The following is a 20295-nucleotide window of genomic DNA, read 5'->3' as shown; positions in this document are numbered from 1 at the left end:
GGTATTTCTCCAGAACGCTATGGGCTGTGGAAGTTCCTATTGCTTTTTGAGAGAAAAGGACAGAAGACTTACTAAAAGCTGAAGCAGCACATGGTTATCTTTATTGCCTGTGTAACACCTGCATGAAACAAGAAGCAGAATGCAGTATAAATCCATGCATAACAGACACATAAATGACTCTCAGCAATCTTCCAGATGGAAAAAAAACCAAACAGTACATAGGTGGATACCTCTCTAACTTCACTAGCCAGGTCTCTCCTTTACAAAGATTGCCTCAAAGCTGATATTTTAAAGTGATGTAGAAATGCTTATTTGCCTGTATACTAAGTGAATCAACTTTTTTCACAATAAAAATATAGTTAAGTTCTATTAAATTTTCTTCTGAAAATAAATGTTTCTATCTTTTTGCTATGACAATAAATTACAGTGTACCACAGATGTAGGCTTTAAGCAGATTTATAAATAAGCAGGAATTATGTGTTTCACCTACAGCTTAACCGACTTCAAGGCGTTTAGTAAGAAATAAGCTGAAGATGCATTTATAATCCAAACTCAATTTGTCAAGGGAAAAGCATGTAACTGAAGTCAAGGTAATGAGATTTAATGCTGTGGTACTTCTATGTAGGATAAGTATTCATGAATGATCTGTTCCTCCTCCTCCAGTGTTAAATCCAGATAATCCTCTTCATGTTCAGGAATATCCTCCAGGATTTCATTGACTGCATCAGTCTCCATGTCTTCATCTGTTGGTGAACTAGAAGAACCTTCAATTAAAAAAGAAATCAAGTCAGCAGTGGTTTCATTCCTGAATGAAGTTTGTACTTTCCCTCTTTCACCAGCATGACTGCTCTGCAAGAGCCAATTACTACAAACTACCTCTTATTTAAAATTGCTCTACCAGTTATTGCAGGATGGCCAATTTTCCCTCTACTTAAAGCTGCAGGAAAGCCCTTAGTCGTACAACAGGGATTGCTCAAGCTCTGACAGCTAATATGAGACAAAGTATGAGTTTCCTCTTTGCTAATGCAGGTATGAGTTACAGCTCTATCAAGATAAAGGGCATGTGGTCAAATCAGCTTCTGTATCACACATTTGGAATAAAACTTCATGGCAATCAAAAAAATCTGGCATTAACAAGCCGAAAATCTTCAGCGCTAAGTCCAGGAAGCAGGAGAGTCTTAAGAATGTACTACTTGCTCTCTGAGAGTACAGGCAGGGAGAGGCTGATTTGTTTTTAGTCTTAATTGGTATGAGGGAATTCAGTTAGATGGGAAAAGCTAGAATTATCCGTGGGCTAGAAAGGGCAGTGTGTTCCTCCCCAGTGATACGATGTAGACACCCAAGGCCTCCAGCCTTGTGTGCTAAAGCCATGGCTAAGTCAGCAGCCACTCCTTTCAGCTTCTCCCAGGATGCCTCTGAAGGTTACCCTTTCCTTCTGGGGTACATTCTGTCTTGTGTGACACTACAGCCCTTATAGATCATATATAGCTGGGACTGATTGTAGGAGCTATAGCTTATCTGGGGCTGATGTCTGCCTTGTCAGTAACTATGGTATCAAGGAAATCAGTCTGAGGCCTAACTCAATGCCCTCTACAAATGATGCAAGCAGAAATCACATCATCAACTTCTACAAAAAGCAAAATAGCCTCCTGCTTTCTCTCGTTGTTACATGCAGTATTTCTTACTTGCAGACTCTGTGGGTGAGTCTTTAGATGAAGTTGATTCCTCCGACAGACTGGACCCCTCTGGAGATAGCTGAAGTGAATCTGGCAGAACTCCCCCATAATGAGCCAGTGTCTGGGAAGCTAAGTGGATGTTGCCTTTAAAGACCTTTAAAGCTTGCTTTGCTGACTCCTGGCTGAATCCCATGTACATCAGCTACAAGGGGCAGAAATGAAGACAGAAATTCAAGCTCAGTCAGCATCAGTGACTGACAGGAATCTGACAGTCAATCCCCTTGCGCAGAGGAAAGCGTTGCATACCAGGAATTCCAGGACACTGAGTGTGGTTTACTGGAATAGCTAACAACAGGGCAATGACCTATTACAGGAATGGGAACGTTGAGCAAAATCAAGAGCCTCTTGTTTAACATCAGGCCAGCTCTTCAGTTTTCAAAGGGAACTTCAAAGCACTCCAACATTCCAGGAGCGTGCGTTTATTATTTATCTTTTCTAGGCAATACAGTTTTCCTGCCTGACATTAACTATCAGGCAACACTAGCTAATGAAGAGCTTTTCAGATGGCCCATGATGAGAAAGACAGATGTCAACTCTTTCCCAAGTGCACCGCAATATGTTTAAATACTTGAATACATCTCTTCTCTGATGTCTTTTTTAGAGTAAGAGCACTAGAATGCCTGTACTTCCCTCAGAACCTGTGCACAACACATTGGTGTGAAGGGCAGGAAGTAAACAGGAATTACACTTCACCCCAAGTGTGACTTTGCTGTTAAGAGCAGATGCAAGACAATGGAAGTTTGTGACAGCATATGAGGCACATGGGACAAAGATAATTTCTACAGCTTTGCTTAAGAAAGATCTAGTGTGGTTGAAGGTGCAATTCAGAAACAAAGCTACCAACTCCTCAGAAAGAAAAAGATCTGACTTACCTGGTCAATACTTTCTTGGGAAACCTGAAACTGGTCTGAGGCCACAGAATCATCATCGTCGTTTTCCAGCAGTAACTCTGGATTGTCCAGAATAAACTACAGTAAAATGGAGAGGGATCAGAACAGAGAAATACAGTTATACAGTTAATACAGTCTTCAATATGGAGAACTGCATACAAGGAAAACCTCAACCACTTTAGTGTCTGATTCACTGGGTCAGGAAGTAGAAGTTTGGTCATTACAGTTCAAAAAAGGGTACAAACTCACCAATACAGAAAGCAGAAAATAAGAATCTGCTAAGCAATTCTAAAAGAATACTTTTTTTTTTGTACAAAAGCACTACTCCTGAAAATCTTACCTTAAAAGCTTGGTCCAGGTTTCCATGTGCATGATGAAGAGCTACTTGAGCAGCTCGCTCTGAGTAGCCCATACTTTTCAAGGTGTTTATGTCTTCCAGTCGCTGCCTTCTTTTAGCTCTCTCCTCCCTCCTTATCTGTGCCTTTTCCTGCAAGAACATAGCCATTACAAAGCTAACTGTGCATGGGATTGCTTCCACCTTCCCCTGTGCGTAAGGGGTTTCTTGGATTTACTTCTTTTAAGCTTGGTTTCTTGAGGAAAAAGATCTTAGTATTTTAAATACAGATTTCACTGCCAGACAGTGATCACTAAAGTGCTTTGTATTCCCATGAGCAAGCTCTGCAGCCATGCTTCTGTTCTGAAGTCTCAGCAGATCTAATCCTACACTATCACCGCTATTATAAACCCTTGTAGTAAGCCATAAACCAGCTTGGCAGATGGGTCTGTGGACAAGACCTGCCAAGGACACACAGTCAGGGCTGGGCATGTAGCCAACAAGATCATTCTTCACAGTCATTTGACTTTTCTATCCACATTTCACTGTCTTAAGTCCTAAAATACCACCTCTACTTACCAAATGTAATTTCAGGTACTTTGAGTATGGCCAATACTGTCAGCTACTTATACTTAAGCACAAAACAGCCTTCTCCCCTCATGAATTTTTTTTAAGTCCAAACACTTCTATTAAGTTGTGGTTTCAAACTTGTGGCAGCGGATGTCAAGCTGTTAGTCACACTACCAGTGCCAAAGCACGATAATTTAAGTCCTTAATTTAGCACTATGGTGTACCAGTCATGCAAAACATGATCTTAGGGACACCCCCAACAAATATAATTCTTGATTTAATGCTTTTACTGGCCCATACCTCTCTCCTGTTGGTAATAAGGTTGGCAGCATGCTCCACATTCCCATGGCACGCTCGCAGGGCAAGGCGAGCTTCCTGTTCAGAAAACCCCAGGAATGACAGTTGATAAACTTTTTCTGGATCTATGTACAGTTCTTCATACAAATGAGATGCCTGTGTGTAAAATGAACAACATCACTAACACTGTTGCTAACATACAACTGGAAAAAAAAACTCCCCATTTTCCTGAGTAAGCAATGAACAGGTAGAAGGCACAAGGCATAGTCCAAACACAGGAACATATTTCTTTCAATAAGTTCCTAGTGCAAACAACTTGAAAGCTCTCCCTAATGGTGCCTCACCTTCTGGATGTACTCAGCAGCCTCCTTTTCTCTGCCACTGTGATAGTGTCCTATTCCCTGAAGAAGATAAAGCCGGAGAAATAAAACCTTCTCACGGCCATAGCTTCCCTAAAGGATTGTTAAACAAAGGGGAGAGAGGGATAAGCATATGTTAGAACATCCATTCATTATCAATAGAACATTATACATCTTTAATGAAACTTAGTCACTAATATGCAAAGCCTCAGTATGTAAATAAAGGGTCACAGCAAAATCTACACATATAAACATATTTGCTATGACCTCATTGTCAAGCCCATTGCTTTCACAATGACACAACAACATAACCAGCTAAGGAAGCACAAGAAAGCTTTAAACTAGAAGAGAGCCTTGGAATATATGAACAGTAAGTGAATCAATGCAGGAAAAAAACAAACAAACAACAAAGCCACCCTAGTTGAATAAAATCAGCATACCTTGATATCAATAAGTCTTTCATGGTTCTCCCCATAGCACCTCTGGAAGCACCCATGGGCTGTGGTCAGCTTTTTCTCTGCATCATCCAGGCAGTCCAGCTGTTCCAGGCGGAAGTAGCACCACACTATATCCAGCTGCAGCACTGCATAGTTATCAACCGTGTTCAGCAGCTCCGTGCTGCACTCACTGGGAAAATAAAACATTTGGTTTTTTTAGGGGAGTGGTTGTTTGCCTTTTAACACTAACAAAATAACAGGCTAGGAGTACATATATTTATACTCATAAATACATATACTCATATATATACACTCAATTAATTGAGGAAGCTCGTGCTTCATATGTGAGGTAGCTAACTGAAGCCAGTGGAACTTTAACAAAACACTAATGTCCCATCACTTTCATTAATACACAGGACATTCATGATAACACTACTTCCCAAAAAACTACAATAACCACAATTCCTTTTTTTTTTTTTAAAAAAAAAAACTATTTAAGACAGCATCCATATAAAAGCAGGATAGAATTAAACACTCTATAACCTTTAAGACCACAGAGATCAATCATCTGCTTCACTGCAAGTGAATACACTGGGATCTGTGCAAGTCTCCTTATTTGTGAGTGCAGATGAGAAGCAGAAGGGGACAACATTACTTTAGGGGGGTGCCTCAAAACGAGCACCTTAGGGTTCTGACTGCTGACAGCAAATTAGATTACAAGCAGAAACTCCAATATGGTCACTGACCTCTGTGTTCTGCTCCATCTTTTTCAGGAAATTATTCCTTACAGGAGTGATTGCAAAAGAGTACGTGCATCTGCCTCTCAAGCTACAGCAATTTATAGCCTCGTACATTAATAATGACAGTTTCTGTTTATGTTAATATGACAGACTAAATGGCCCAGTGGCTGTATCTGTTCCAGCTGTTCTACACGAAGCCACCTGTCACCACAAGTCAGAGGCTTCTCCTGCTATTTCCCAACTGCAGAGAGGGTGAGAAGTAATCCTGGGCAAAAGAGGCCCTGATTTACACACATAGCCAGGGCTAATGGTGTTCCTATATTTGGATGACAGTACAGGAAAGCAAGATATAAATACTTCAAAATGTTCTTACCAGAAGTGTTTATCGGCATCCAACAAATATGGTAGAGCTATTTCATATTCCTTCTTTTTCATTAATGCTCTGCCCTTTTCATGATAACCCATTGCCAGCACAAGTGCCTAGAAAAAAATATATCAAGTCATTTCTGTACTCCCCTCAGCTCTCTTTTATAACTAAAAATTATTACGTAGGTAATCCACTAGACTCCTTGTTCTTCCTAGAAAAATACTGTTGTATCAGTTCAGTAAGAGTCATTATTTCACACTGCTTGATATTTTTATCCCATTTAATAATATATTGTCTAAAAAAAAAAAAAAAAGCAATAAATGCTACTGACACATGAAGTGAAGCACCAAATTTGTTTTAAAACTAAAACCACAGATAGATTCTCAGTAACAAGCGATAACAAGCTAAGCATTTTGCAAGTCCCACACATTCTAACAGTACCAAGCTTGTTTTGCTTTACTATTAGAACCATCTTGTGTAACTCTTGTGATTCACTTCCTATAAAACCTCAGAACTGATAATTATATCTTGAACGTGGCAGGAAAACTCTCTAGTTTCTGCAGGATGACAGTTTCAGTAATATTTCTTGACAGTCACAACTTGCAATAGTTCTTCTCACCCAAGTTCCATAGATCTGATGCTTTAACTTTTAGGGTGAGCTCTTTAGCACCTCATCAGAACAATATGCATTGTGAGAATGGACAGCTATTTTTTCCAATCATCCAGAAACTCCAGATGAGTCAGAAAACACAGTGTGCCTCAGCAGATGCTAGAGCAGCAGTTAACACACGTTGGGGTCTGCTCTTTGTTGTTCTCCCCTCCACTGTATTTTTTTTTTCTATTTTTCTTTTGTTACATTTGTAAACATTTCTTACTTATCTTCAAAAAATCCAACATCTTAAAAGCCAGTGTTACTGCCATTCTTCTGCTTTAGCAGCCAACGTCAGGTGTCACTCCTACTGTAATGACTGCATGCACCTGGCCAAAGACCTTCAGTTGAGAACTTGGGGTTTAAACAGTGAGCAAATTTAAATCTGAGATGGCTCACAATGCAGAAGATCTCAAAACTACTTTTTAGAAGTCTGACTTTGCCAGACTCATTTTGCTTCCAGCTGAAGTTAACTGAGCCTAATGAATGAGCTCTTTTCATGTGGCCCTACAGCAATCAAAATTCAGGTGCTAGGAAACAAAGTTAAAACCCATCTTAAAAACAAACTGGAAAAAAAAAAAAGACATTGACAACACAGGAGCCTATGCAAGATTAAACCTGCCATTAGATCAGCAGTTAGGGGGCTGTCTTCAGACGGCTGAAGTATCTCCTATTGCAGAGTTCTACTTCATTTCCATTTCAGAATTATTTCTATTAAGCAAATATCTAGCTGACCCAGTGTACATCCCCAGAAAGCCCAACTGTACTTCAGTACTATATTTGAAGTAGCTTCTTAAAGCCTGATTTGTCAAGTGTTTAATTAGCTCAGTAAGATAAATTTTACCTACTTTTTTGGCTTGAGGAGGAATCTCGATTGATCTCCCAGTCTGATTAGCTATATCTAGATATGGAGTAGTATCTGCATCCAAGTACTCCTCTGAAACATAAGAAAAAGCAAGACTTAGTTATAAGTACCACCTCCTAAAAGAATACCATTGTTGCCTTAAGATTATGTCATTAAGTAGACAGTTAAACAAAAAAGCAAACAACAACAAAAAACGTGAATTACAAAGAGGGCTGGAGCACCTCTCCCACCAAGAAAGGCTGAGGGGGTTGGGCCAGTTCAGCCTGGAGAACAGAAAGCTCTGGGGAGATCTCATTGCAGCCTTCCAGTACTTGTCCAGAGCTTACAAACAGGAAGGGAACCAGTTTTTTACATGGTCTGATAGTGACAGAACAAGAGGGAATGGCTTTAAACTGAAGGGGGAAATTTAGGTTAGATCATAGGAAGAAGTTTTTTACTCAGAGGGTGGGGATGCACTGGCACTGCTGCCCAGGGAGGCTGCACATACCTCATCCCTGGAGTTGCTCAAGGCCAGCTTGGATGGGGCCTCAGCAGCCCTGTCCATGGCAGGGGCTGGAACTGGATGACCTTCAAGGTCCCTTCTGCTCTAAGCCATTCTATGATTCTATTATATGAAGTCTGTTTTTAGACAGACCTACCACCACCAGCTGGCCAAGCACGAAGCATTTTAGACAGCTTACTAAAGACAATCCCCCTTTTTTTTTTTTTTCCCCCCCAAAGGAGATTCAGGCTGGACATTAAGAAAAACTACTTCTCCAAGAGAGTGGTCAGGCACTGGAAGGGGCTGCCCAGGGAGGTGGTGGAATCACCATCCCTGGAGGTGCTCAAGAATCATGGTTTAGTAGGAAAATATAGGTGATAAGTGCACGTTTGGACAAGATGACCTTGGAGGTCTTTTCCAACCTCAGTGATTCTATGATTCTATCCTTTCCCAATGTCTTTAAAGTTTATGACTGTTCTATTAATTTTTTGTTTTCACTTTAATTCAATTTAAAATGAAAAAGGATGCTCTTCTTGCAAACAAAAGACAATTAAGGAGGAGTTTACAGAGGTTAAAAGCTTCTGCCTCGCAATTTTCCTCAGATGAAACAAAAGGTTTGGTAGATTCTTTTGGTATTTCACATTGCTTCACACAGAGCCTTGAGCCTTTGAGGACACTATATAAAGACTCTGTCATACTCTGACATTTTGCTATAAATGACAGCTAGTAGTAAATATCTTAAAAAGCCCAATACAGGATTCAAAGGCTGGGGTCTAAATTACCTCTTAAGTCAATAAAAAGACCCACTTCCTTTATTTGTTCAAAATCTGGTACTACAGTAGGCTAAAAGCAGCTTTGTTCACATACTTTTTTTTTGCATTTGGCAGGAATTCATTACATACTCAATTTCAGTTTCTTGTTTGTGGATTTTGAAACAATAAAATAGAGAAATAATTTAAGTTCATCATCTAGCAGCCCAATTCACAGACACACTTAATCTCATTTTGAAAAATTATTACTGTTAAATTGACCATATCCCTTTGACTTAATCCACAGTTGCTAGCAGTTGACATCAAACACAATGAGAAAAGAACAGCCACATTATAGATCAGAATGACAAGTGAGCTGTTCTGCACAATGTAACCATGGTTACACAGAGTCATATCTGAGGTAAACTACAAAAAAATGTGTAGGACTTATCATACATTATTCCACTGTGCTTATATGAACAATAAATTTAAAGCCTGCTCTCAGAGTTGTCAGTCCCTTAACTGTCAAGTGCCAATTACATAATAATTGATTCATATTATATCCTTCAGCAAGTGTAAAATATTTTCTAGCATTCCACTTGTGTAATAATTAGAAGAGGAAGTTTTAATCAACTCAGTTTTCAAGTTGGTAGAAAACTATAAGAGTATAAACTGAAATGACAGTACAGGCACTTTTCCATGCTGAAATGCTTCAGAGATGATCTGCAAGATGCCCAGCTCCCCCCTCCCACACCAACCCTGCCTTACCTCTCTCTGCTAGGATTTCCAAACCCTTCTTAGTTCTTTGCATCTTCTCACTGATGTCTTTTTCTTTCTTGCGTTGAAGTTCTTCTTCTTGAACTTTTCTTTTAGTTTCCTCATCACTCTGTTCCAGTTGAAGTACCATCACTTTTGCATTGTGTGTTACACCTTGATCTTCAAGGGTTTTTCCTGCAAAACACAGCATTAGGATCACATTTCTCATACTTTATTTGTGAAGAAACCATTTTACATTGTTTTTTTTCCTGTAGCCCTACAATCTCAACAGCCCCTTACCTTGCTTGCATTATGCTGGTGAACTACAATCAGTACCAGATTCAAGTATTCAGTCATGATCACTGTGAATTACTGACATCTTCCACAGAAACACAAATCAGAAGCACATTTGCATTTAAGAAATGCTTTTAAAATGATTGGTATGTTTTTTTCCCCAAACCATTCAAGAAATACAAGTGTTTCTATTTCAATTAATTGATCTCCAGGCAAGAACTAGAATAATGTGGGGTTAAACAAGACGCCCAGAATCACACATCACAACAATACCAGGACAGAGGAAATGGAAATTAAATCCAAGTTCTTATTATCAATTTCATGACTCTAACTAGTTCTGACTTTTTCCAAGGGAACAAATATGTCAACTGCTCAGGTAACCAATAAAAAAAAGAAAGTAGTTGTTGTTCAGTGTTTCAAACACATTGTGGGAATTAACACATCTAACACATTACAAACAAATTTTTGAATGTGCAGCTATATTATATGGATTGGGGAAATTTATTTTTCTTAAACATCTATTCTGGGTATTTCAAAGCTTCGGAAAATAGATTTTCAACATTTATTAAGGGATTCCTATAATCAATAATTCTGTGTACTTTGATCATTACTATTTATTACCTTTACCTTAGAGGAAAGGCTGGCAAATACAACTGCAATTCCTTGGAGATTTTCCACATTAACAAAATTGCAAACAAGTTTGCTTCTGAGAAGCAATACACTGAAAAACAAACACAGAAGTATACTCAACTGGAGACAGTTTACTTGACTAGAGATACATACCCAGGTCGAGCTGCTTCTTATTTATGATTATTTTGATAGCATTTTCTTGTAATGCATGCTCTTGTGCTATCCTGTGAAATAAATCATTGCATTTATGAATATAAACTTGCAAGGACAAACAGCATTTCTAATAGAACAGCGATAAAACTTGAAAACAACTATGTTCATAATGGCTTAACCTTTGGCTATGAAAGGCTGCTAAAAGTCAAAATAACATCATCAGAAAGCTTTCTATGCCAGAAAGGGAGAAGATGGGATATAGAAAGGGAAAAGCAAAGCAGACAGAAAAGAATCTGATTTTAGTTGGGTTAAAACAAAACCAAACCAAACCGAACCACAAAAGAGAAGCTGGTTCCCTATTTAGAGGACTTGCCTCACTACAAACAGGGTTGATCACTGCTGCCTTCTCTGGTACTTGCTGATGACTTACAGAGGAGTCATTTCCACCACTAACTTTCCTTTTTTCTGTATTAAGCTACCACTTTTTAAATGAAGAACTGCCCTATCCAGGAATGCTGTACAGCCTACTCAGACATAATAAACAGTAAAAAAAACTTTAGATAACCCAACAATAGTGCACTGTCTGTATTTTTGTGAAGTAGCACACTGTCATACAGTACTAAGACAAGAACCAAAAGTGATTACACTTACTGTGATCTGAGCTCCTTGCCAGTGATGAACAGGCTAGTTTCCAGTGGGACTTTCCTGCTCTGTAGTAATGATATTGGATGGGAGAATGGAAGAGAAAAGGAAAAGACTGTATCATAGTACTTTGGACAATTTTTTTAATTAACTGTTTTCTAACAACTACCATTCCTTTTTCAAATAAGAATCACGTTAACAGGGTTACCAGTTGGCATACATACTATAATTTCCAGGCAGGGAGCATACACTGCTATACACTGCTAAAAATAAGCATTACTACTGCACAAGATTGATAGTTAGATAAATCCAAATTCAGATCCAAACAATTTAAACTAATTTAATTATGTGCTTCCAATCTTAACTCTGCTCTGTAATTACGCCACTCACCTGTGACTGGTGAAGTTATGATTAATTCCTATTACTGTGTCTGGTCCCAGATTAGATACACTGGGATTTAAAATGAATTAATTCCCTCATGCCCAGCGGCATAGAAAAAAGGAATTAGCAGACTATTTGTTTGTTTTAACTGCATGGCAAATACTTAACAACTGCTGCCTTTAACCTGTCACATTCCCTGCTAATTAATTTTCACTACAGGAGAGAGAACAATTATGATTGTGTTTTTTCAAGCATTCAGTGGAAAAAGAAAGCTTCTGAAGCACAGGTTATCTCTGAAGATCACCGTCTTCAGCAGAAAAATATTACCCTTTTCCAGAGTCACCACTCACTGCTGTTGCTGAAAAGATGAATGCAACCTTTAAGTGCCCCTAAGCAAAGAAGTTCTACTGTTATCTGAGCAGATCAAGATACACAGCTTTGGGGAAGATGCTGCTCCCACTCAGCAGAACCAAAATTAGAAAGTGACTGGAGATGGCAATTGTGTTTGCCAGAGACTGGCTTTGTCTGTACCAGTAAGAACCTAACCAAGAGCTGTTCTCTGTCCTGTAAAGAAGTTTACATCCATAAAGCTGAATCCTCTCAGCCTTCAAAACAGTACAGCTGTATCCAAACCACTGATGGAGATCAGTCCCTCACCTTGTGCCTGACCATTGCTTGGCAGAACAGCAGGTGGCCTGGGCAGAGCTGCATCAGAGAGGATGCTAACAACTGTGACTGTGGAACAGCTAGTGGGCTTCAGCTGACTGAAGTTTAGCTGAGCAGGGTAGATGCAGCCTCAGAATCCAGCACAGCAATCAGAGTGACACCAATGTCATTAGTGTGGTATGTTTTGTGCAGGAAACTAAAAGCTGAAGCCTGGATTTAAGGGGCAAATTGTTTGGAACTTCATTTAGAATAGATGAGTACCATCATAACAGAAAACCATACCTTTCCAAGTTCAGACATTGGAGGTTTAGTTAGCTGCCAGTTCTAGAACAGTTACAATATAAATCACTGTAAGAGCACTGCCACGTGCCATGGTTAAAAGCTAAAGGAGGACTATTTTATATTGTCAGCCATACACCACTTAAGATGACAGAGCATTCAATTTGGTTATTGCAATTAAAAAGAAAGGGGACTTCTTAAAAAATTGAAGCTGTCATTTAAACAAGAGTTGTGGTAATAAACTGATACTCATTTGCTAATGCAACTTTAGGTATTTTACAACTGAAAAAAAAAATCTGCTCTTTATTACTAACATGAACAGTTAAGTCAGAAGAAATTAAATTGAACTAGACAGACACTCAAATCTAATTTACTTTTCTTAATTGAAAGATCATTTCTCATTAAATCCTAAGAGGAAGACAATTACTAGTCACCCAATACTATATCCCTTCTTCATGATATTCCCATATATCTGAGGAACTAAAACTATATGCACATAACTTGTTCTCCCTCCCCACTCCCAGCATTATTATTTTTTTAATACCAAACACAGATTCATCATGCAAAACACCCAAAGAAGTTGAGGAAGAACACGTTTGCACTAGATGTATAACTAGGACTCAAAAGGCCATAAAGTAAAGTGATTTATCCCAACTTTTCTTCAACATCACTTACTTTTCTCCGAGGCAGATGTATATCAAGCCTTGCAATCCCAGTCACTTTATAATTTTCATTTCCTGTTCCACGCTCAATTGCTTTACACCGTATTTCTTCCAGCATGTTCTCTGCATCATTCTCATTGATTTTCAGCTTGGATGAATATTTCTGTACAAGCTCCTAAGAAAACAACAAGAAAAACCTGGCAAAATGCATCAGTAATACTACTGAAGGACACATGACATCAGCTCAAGTGGAATATTTACCTTCATTTCTTCACCAGCTTCTTTTTTATCATTTGTGTACGGTGGTTTCCACAGCTGAATTTTGTCTTCTCTTAAGCAACTTGTCAGCTTTGCTATCAAATACTTCTTTTGTGCCATTCTTTTAAAGAAAAGCAAACAAGCAAAAAATATCATTGAGTATGAAACACATTTTGGTGGGAAGGGAACCTAACAACAAAACTGCTACCAAAAATTGGAACACAGATAATTCAGGAGCCCCCTGCTTTGTTATTTTGTGACAGGAAATCTCTTCCTAACCTCTCATATAAGTTAGAATTGTAGAACACGTTGATTCCTCAAAATCCATGAGAAAACTATTTTTTCCTGTCCTGGAAAGTGCTGCTCATTCCAATCCCTCTGCAGAACATATTTGTGCTATGCTTCTGCCTTCCTGCTTCCCTGCTTGCACAGCTTTTCTCCACCAGCCACTGGTTGAACACAAATCATGACTCTCTTTTGGAAGACAGAAAAGAGACGTCAAGAAGAAACATCTCATTACCACAAACTTCCCCATGAGAAGACCATAACACAACGTCCTCATCCCTCCAGCAAATGAAATCAGTGCCAAGATCCATGCCTCCCCTCTCAGATCTCAATCATTTGGCAAGAAGCCACATTTAATACTCTCATGAAACGGTATTGTAAAATCCTGCCATCACGGTGATGAAATAGCAGCTTGTCACTTTTCATAGTCCACGATACACTCTTCCCACTCCCAACTGCAGAAAAAGCACAAAGAGCACAAGCAACATAAAGTACAGAGACTGAGATTAAATGTGATGTGCACTGTAAATCTGCAGCAGGCAATGAAGCACCCATCACTAGGGAAAAGTTGGCAGTGTGCTGAACAGAGCAGTTCCCTGGCTCACAGGTGACAATTTAGGCTGAACTCATCACCACAAGTTATTCACATTCAGTAGAGAAAAAGCAGTTGCTCTGAGTAAATCAGTATTTCCCTGAAAAAAAATTCCATTAAAAAAAAAAAATGGTGTTCAAGAAATGTTTAGATCTTATATTGAGGGATGTGGTTTGGTGGGAAATATTGGTGATATGTGGTTGATTGGACTGAATGATCTTAGAGGCCTTTTCCAACCTCTATGATTCTATGACAAGGAATAGAGAAGGCAGAGAGAGGGAAAGGAAAGGATGATGAGGTGATCTTGAAAAAAAAAAAAAAAAAAAACACCACACACACAAAGAAAATCTATGTACTTATGACTTGGCTCTTGTACACCAGGAATCATATGGGAGATGTCTTTTAATATATATAGAAAGACATTTAAGTTGTGGGCATTGAAAATTGATTAAACTGTCACTTTTCTTTAAGACTGGATTCATTTTTTCTTCTTCTTGTTTATCAGCACAGAGCTCTCAAGAAAATGGGGGGAAAAAGAGAAGAATCAGAGGTCACTGCCTTGTGTCCAGATTCAAAGCCTGTTCCTTGTTCAGAAAGGTATACTTAATGAGCAAAAAAATGTAGGTAAAAAATGGTCAGTTAAACATCCCAGTTAACCTTATCTCAACTGCAGTTTTGGTGAGAGACAAAGAATCTCTGAATACTACAAAGACACTTCTAGCAAAAGGCCAGGACAGCTGAGCAGCAGGTGCTTCAAAAACCCTTCCAGTTTGTTTCCTGTAGTTTGTAGAGTGTCTGATCAAACCAGGTGAGAAAACAACACCTTCTTCTTCTTACTAGATGTTGTTATTATTTCAGGGCCAAAACAAAAGATGGTATTTGAAAGCAGAAAGGAACAAATGTATCCAGTTTCCAAAAGATGGTATTAAAGTGCAGTTTTACCATTTTTTTCCAAAAGACATCACACAAATCCCATATCACAGAATGACCCAGGTTTGAAGGGACCTCAAGGATCGTGAAGCTCCAACCCTCCCCTCCTTCCCCTCCCCACCCCCCACAGGCAGGGCTGCCAATGTCCACATTTAGTACCAGAGCAGGCTGCCCAGGGCCCCATCCAACCTGATCTTGAACACCTCCAGGGATGGGGCATCCACAGCCTCTCTGGGCAGCTGTTCCAGCACCTCACCACTCTCATAGTAAAGAACTTCCCCCTGATATCCAACCTAAATCTTCCCTCCTTCAACTCAAAAGCATTTCCCCTTGTCCTGCTGTTATCTACCCTTGTAAAGAGCTGACTTCCCTCCTGTTTACAGGCTTCCTTTTAGGTACTGAAAGGCTGCAATGAGGTCACCTTGCCGCCTTCTTTTCTCCAGGCTGAAATGCAATCATTTTTTGCAATTTTTAGGGTATGCTGAACAACCAACCCATCACTATATTTCCACTTAACGTTAACTTCAGAAACAAAAGAATATCCTTTACTTTAAGGCATCCAGACACTTGAAGTCTACAAATTATACAGGTGACACTTGGAAGCTAGTCACCCACCTTTTTATCAGATTGGTACTTCACAGTTTTGTAAATCTGTTCATCTATAGAACCAGGAAGCAACACCAAAGTCTCCAATTAAACTTACCCTTACCAACCCTCCATAAAAAGAATGTTTTTCTTTCCACAAATAATAACACAGTTATAGTTTTGTATGTTAAAAAACTTTAACATTCATAGTGAATTACCATTTCACCTTAAGTAAATGGCAAGAGAATTCTTAACAAGAACTTATAAGTGACATTCCCACAAGCGTCCCTGAGATGGTTTCACTTTCACTGAGCTTAAAGGGGCTCTCCCAAAACTCAAAACAACCGATGGGGATTTACCAAGGGCTGCTCTGAACACTGGACTGAGCTTTTGCCACACAAATGTCACTTTCTAAACCAGCTGGGCTCAGAAAAACAAACACAGGTTTGAAAGCCAAATCGTTGAGGGAAGGATTCTGAGCAGCCTAGTAACAAAACAGACTGGATAAAGACATAAGCAAGGTTCCCTACAGCAACGATTTAATGCTCGCTCACGGCTCCAGGGGCGACAGAGAAGCTAAGCGCCAGAACGGGCACCCAGCAGCAGCCCTGGGCCGCCCTCAGCACACACCCGGCTCACCCCTGCCCTGACAGCACCGACACCCCCACCCCCGTGCCGCAGAGGACGATTCCCAGCGCTGTCACTGCTGGGTGCCTCCAAAGCACCACGCTGGCAGAAGGGCGAGGCCCGGGGAGGCCGCACAGTACCTCAGCGTGAGGGGAGGCACCCACCTGAGCCCTAGCGCGTGAACGCGGGCCTCGGCGCTCAGGCTGAGGGAACAGCGAGCCCTACCAACAGCTGTCCCAGCCCGCCGCGGACCCAGAGCCCGCTCTGAGGGACAGCAGGGCGGCGGCTCACCCGCTGGCGGCGGCCTGTAGGAGGAGCGAGGCGCACCGCACCCCTTAGGAGGGCTGCTAAGGTCTGTAACGCCCTTTGCCGCTTCCGGCTTCCGGGAGATTCCTGCGCTGGAACCAGAAGAGGGGGTCACGTGGTGAAGCCAAGCCCCGCCTGCCATTTTAGGGCTTTGCCCTCACTTGTGTGTGTTTGTGTGTGGTGTTCGGTCGCTCGGTGGTATGCTGTTCTGCTCTTTGCTTGCCTGCTTTGCACCTTGAGAAGCGCTGGTGCTTGGGTGCCTGCTTCTCCTTTTTATCCTTTCACCTGTCAGACCCTCTCACCCGCAGCCTTTCTGCTTATAGGCAAAAGGGCAGAGGTTCCTGTCAGTGCTGGGGGGCCTTTCCAAGGGCTGAGAGGTGCCAGGGAAGAGCCGGGTGTGATGGTTGCTGTGTGCAGGGTCAGCGTATCTGTGTGGGCCTGGGGTTAGAGAACAAGTTTGTGTTTGTTGTAAGGGTGTCAAAATTAACCTGAATTCAGAGGCTGGGCTGGAAAATTATTACGTGTGGCACGGTATGTGGAGATAAACTCACACAATCGTTAAGGTTGGAAAAGACCACTAAGGTCACCTAGTCTGTCTACCCGTCCCAGCATCCCCACTGACCCCGTCCCTCAGTGCCACATCTCCACAGTTCTGGAACATCTCCAGGGATGGTGACTCCACCACCTTGTGCCACTGCATCACCTCTCTTTCTGAGATTAATTTTTTTTCCTAAAATCCAACCTGAATCTCCACCAGTGCAGTTTCAGGCCATCGCCTCTCATCTTACTGCTGTTACCTGGGGGAAGAGGCCGATGCCCACCTTTGGTACAACCTCCTTTCAGGGCACTGTAGAGACCTCCCAGACTCAGTGAGATGTTTGGCCCCATTTCCCTTATGATATGTGTTGTACCTTCTGTTCTAGTGCCCATAATGGCCCATTGCTGAGAATGGTATGAGACTACGTAGGCTGCACAAAGTAAACGATGTTATATTTGTATGTAGGACTCCCAAAGGTCCCACGTACTCCCAAAACTGTCCCGGCAGCTAAGGATTTTCATGGTATCATCGATGTTGGAAAAGACCTCTGAAATCATCTAGTCTAACTTTCAACTCATTGCCGCCATGCCCATTGAGCAATGTCCCTCAGCACCACATTTCTGGAGTTCTTGAACATTCCCAGGAATGATGACCCCACCAGCGTGCAGCCTGTTCCAATGCCTGACTAAACTTTTGTTCAAATTGCTCTGATACTCTGAGGGAAAGCATTGTCCAAAGGTGTTGTTTATTTTGGACTAGATGGCCCTGCAGATCAGTCGTTATGTAAAGCATATTCCTTAGGCAGTTATGTGGCCCCACAGGTATTGTGTGTCTTGCTCACAAACTCTGAACTAGAATTTCAGGATTCCAAACTCTCCTGTGTGCATAAATCAGTCACATTTGCCCACTGTTAAAATAAGGTTATTGTTACTCAGCTTACTTTTTTGATACTCTTGAATTCTGTGCTTGAAGCTTTGCTAAAGTTATAGTAATGCAGTAATGATAGTTACTCCCCATAAGTTCCAAACATGGAAAAGCAAACAGCAAAGTGCTTTGAAAATAAGGTAAGTTTGAGAAATGTGACTTCACAATATTTGAAGTTTTCCATTTTTCTCATGAAATTGTTCCCGTTTTCATTTTTTTTTATTATGGTTGCTTTAGGGAAAAAATAATAATTTTCAGGCAATGCACCTGTGTAATATTTTAATCTCTTGAAATGCAAGTTCAGCCACTTTTCTCATAACTAACAATACTCCATTAACAAATGAAAATGTACTGAAATTTTCCTTCTCTTATGTCCTTGGGATTTAAACTAAAGGACTTTTCCAAAGGCAAAATGCCCTTCCTAATTAAGCTCGTCAGTACAAAGCACACCAGTATGCTAGAGAAGCCTCAGGAAAGGACAAAGTGGTTTTATGAAAGTGCCTGCAAAGGATTTAGTTATTTAGTATGTGTATAAACTTTCACTGACTTTTAAATCAAGGCATTCAAGTCTGTGTTTAGTTAAGATAACTAATTCAAAGCACTTTAAAATCAATTTAGAAGTATTTGCAGAAAATAATATCACTAATTTAGTCAAATGGGCGTATAGAGAAGGTAGATAAGATTTTAGAACTTCTATGATACTGATTTAAAAATTTAAGTTGCATTCACTGAAACGTTTTCAAGTGTTTCAATGCAACTATCTTGCCAAAATGATCTTGAATTTAATTTTTAATAGTTTTTATAGTGGCTCCTTGCCAATGTGACTTTTTTTTATTAATTTTATTTCAGTTGTTCCTTTATCTTGATGTGATTCTGTTATGGTCTCCAGACTTGTAGATACAACAAAAACAACACTCTGGTATAATGAAAGGCTGGAGTACAAATCAATAAACTCTGTAATCAGCATGACAGGAAAATAGAAAGCTAATGTGTACCACAGAGTTCAAAAAACTCATTGTCCTTTGATATTTCTCTCCAGGTACTTTCTTGTTTCATATAGCTGGTTGTTATCTGGTATTTTATCCCTGTTATAGCTTTACCTATTATCCATAATTGTGTTTTATCTTTTTTCAGTTCTTTTTTTTAGTACTCTTAGTACTGTGTTTTTAGTTTTGGTTTGTGTTTTATTTCTTTTGTTGTTGTTTTAAATTCTGTTTGTTTTTAGAAGTTAGTTGTGATTGCTTATTAATTTTTCATGATTACCCAGAAATAGGAATCAATTAATTAAAAACATTAAAAAAAAAAAGGAAAACGTTGAAAAATCACAACAAGTGATCAAGTGAAATGGTTTTAAATGGTTTTAAGTTGAGGGAGGGAAGATTTAGGTTGGATATCAGGGGGAAGTTCTTTACTGTGAGAGTGGTGAGGTGCTGGAACAGCTGCCCAGAGAGGCTGTGGATGCCCCATCCCTGGAGGTGTTCAAGGCCAGGTTGGATGGGGCCCTGGGCAGCCTGCTCTGGTATTAAATGTGGACATTGGTGGCCCTGCATGTGGCAGGGGGTTGGAGATTCGTGATCCTTGAGGTCCCTTCCAACCCTAGCCATTCTGTGATTCTATGAAGTGAACAAGTACATCTGGAGAATTTTGTTGAAGAAATAAAGGCCATATATTGTTTTGCCTTTGTCTCATGGATGGTTACTTACAGAAGAGAGGTGCCTGCCAGTCTACTGTTGTGGGCTGGATCACTGTGTGACAGTATGGAATTTAGGAACTGCTTTGAGTGGCACAGAGGGGATGGGGCACTTGGCAAGGAGGAGTATAATAGCATTGTATTGCATGATGGTTTTTCCTTTCCTGTGGTCTTAGAAAATACGGTGCCATGGTAACATGATATTCCTACCTGGAGTACTGCATTCAGATTGGGGCCTTGAGCAAAAAAAGATGTGGGGCTGTTGGAGCAGGTAGAGAGGAGACCACAAAGCTGATCAGAAGGCTGGAGGAGCTCTGTTATGAAGGAAGACTGAGGGAGTTGATGTTCAGCCTGGGAAAGGCTCTGGGGAGAAATTATTGTAGCCTTTCAGAGGAGAATTACAAAAAAATTGCTTATGGACTCTTTACCAAGTTGTATAGAGATAGGACAAGGGCAGGTAATGATTTTAAATGAAAAGAAGGTAGATTGGACAAAGAGAAGACATTCTTTATTCAGAGGGTGGTGAGATCCAGAGAAGCTGTGGATGTCCCATCCGTGCAGGGCTGGATGGGGCTTTGGGCACCTGGTCTGGTGAGAGGTGTCCCTGCCCATGGAACTGAGTG

The 20295-nt window shown here is 40.4% G+C and overlaps 2 protein-coding genes across 3 annotated transcripts in view; one reads left to right on the top strand and one right to left on the bottom strand.

The window, feature by feature from the left end:
* Nucleotides 1-79: 79 nt before the first annotated feature.
* On the bottom strand, nt 80-16621 carry NUB1 (negative regulator of ubiquitin like proteins 1). 2 transcript variants are annotated; one of them, XM_003206945.5, is made up of 15 exons: nt 16379-16621; nt 13199-13316; nt 12951-13112; nt 10959-11017; nt 10308-10378; nt 9243-9425; nt 7228-7316; nt 5737-5843; nt 4627-4813; nt 4172-4279; nt 3831-3983; nt 2967-3113; nt 2609-2704; nt 1686-1878; nt 80-764 (listed from the first exon to the last, which is right to left on the bottom strand). In XM_003206945.5, the coding sequence occupies exons 2-15, from the start codon at nt 13313-13315 to the stop codon at nt 601-603; spliced, it is 1836 nt and encodes a 611-aa protein (XP_003206993.2). In that variant the 5' UTR covers nt 13316; nt 16379-16621; the 3' UTR covers nt 80-600. The 2 variants fall into 2 exon arrangements, with proteins under 2 accessions (XP_003206993.2, XP_010710661.2); XM_010712359.4 differs by having other exon boundaries at nt 16506-16621.
* A 1450-nt stretch (nt 16622-18071) lies between these two features.
* The window catches only part of XYLB (xylulokinase), a 149427-nt gene continuing 147203 nt past the window's right edge, over nt 18072-20295 (top strand). The window contains exon 1 of the transcript XR_014884122.1: nt 18072-18122. The gene's annotated coding sequence lies outside the window, so the exon portion shown is untranslated. The remainder of the gene's footprint in view (nt 18123-20295) is intronic.

This window comes from Meleagris gallopavo, chromosome 6 (genome assembly GCF_905368555.1).
Source record: "Meleagris gallopavo chromosome 6, MGAL_WU_HG_1.1, whole genome shotgun sequence".
NCBI classification, from domain to species: Eukaryota; Metazoa; Chordata; class Aves; order Galliformes; family Phasianidae; genus Meleagris; species Meleagris gallopavo.
This window is presented reverse-complemented; position numbering and strand designations above follow the sequence as displayed.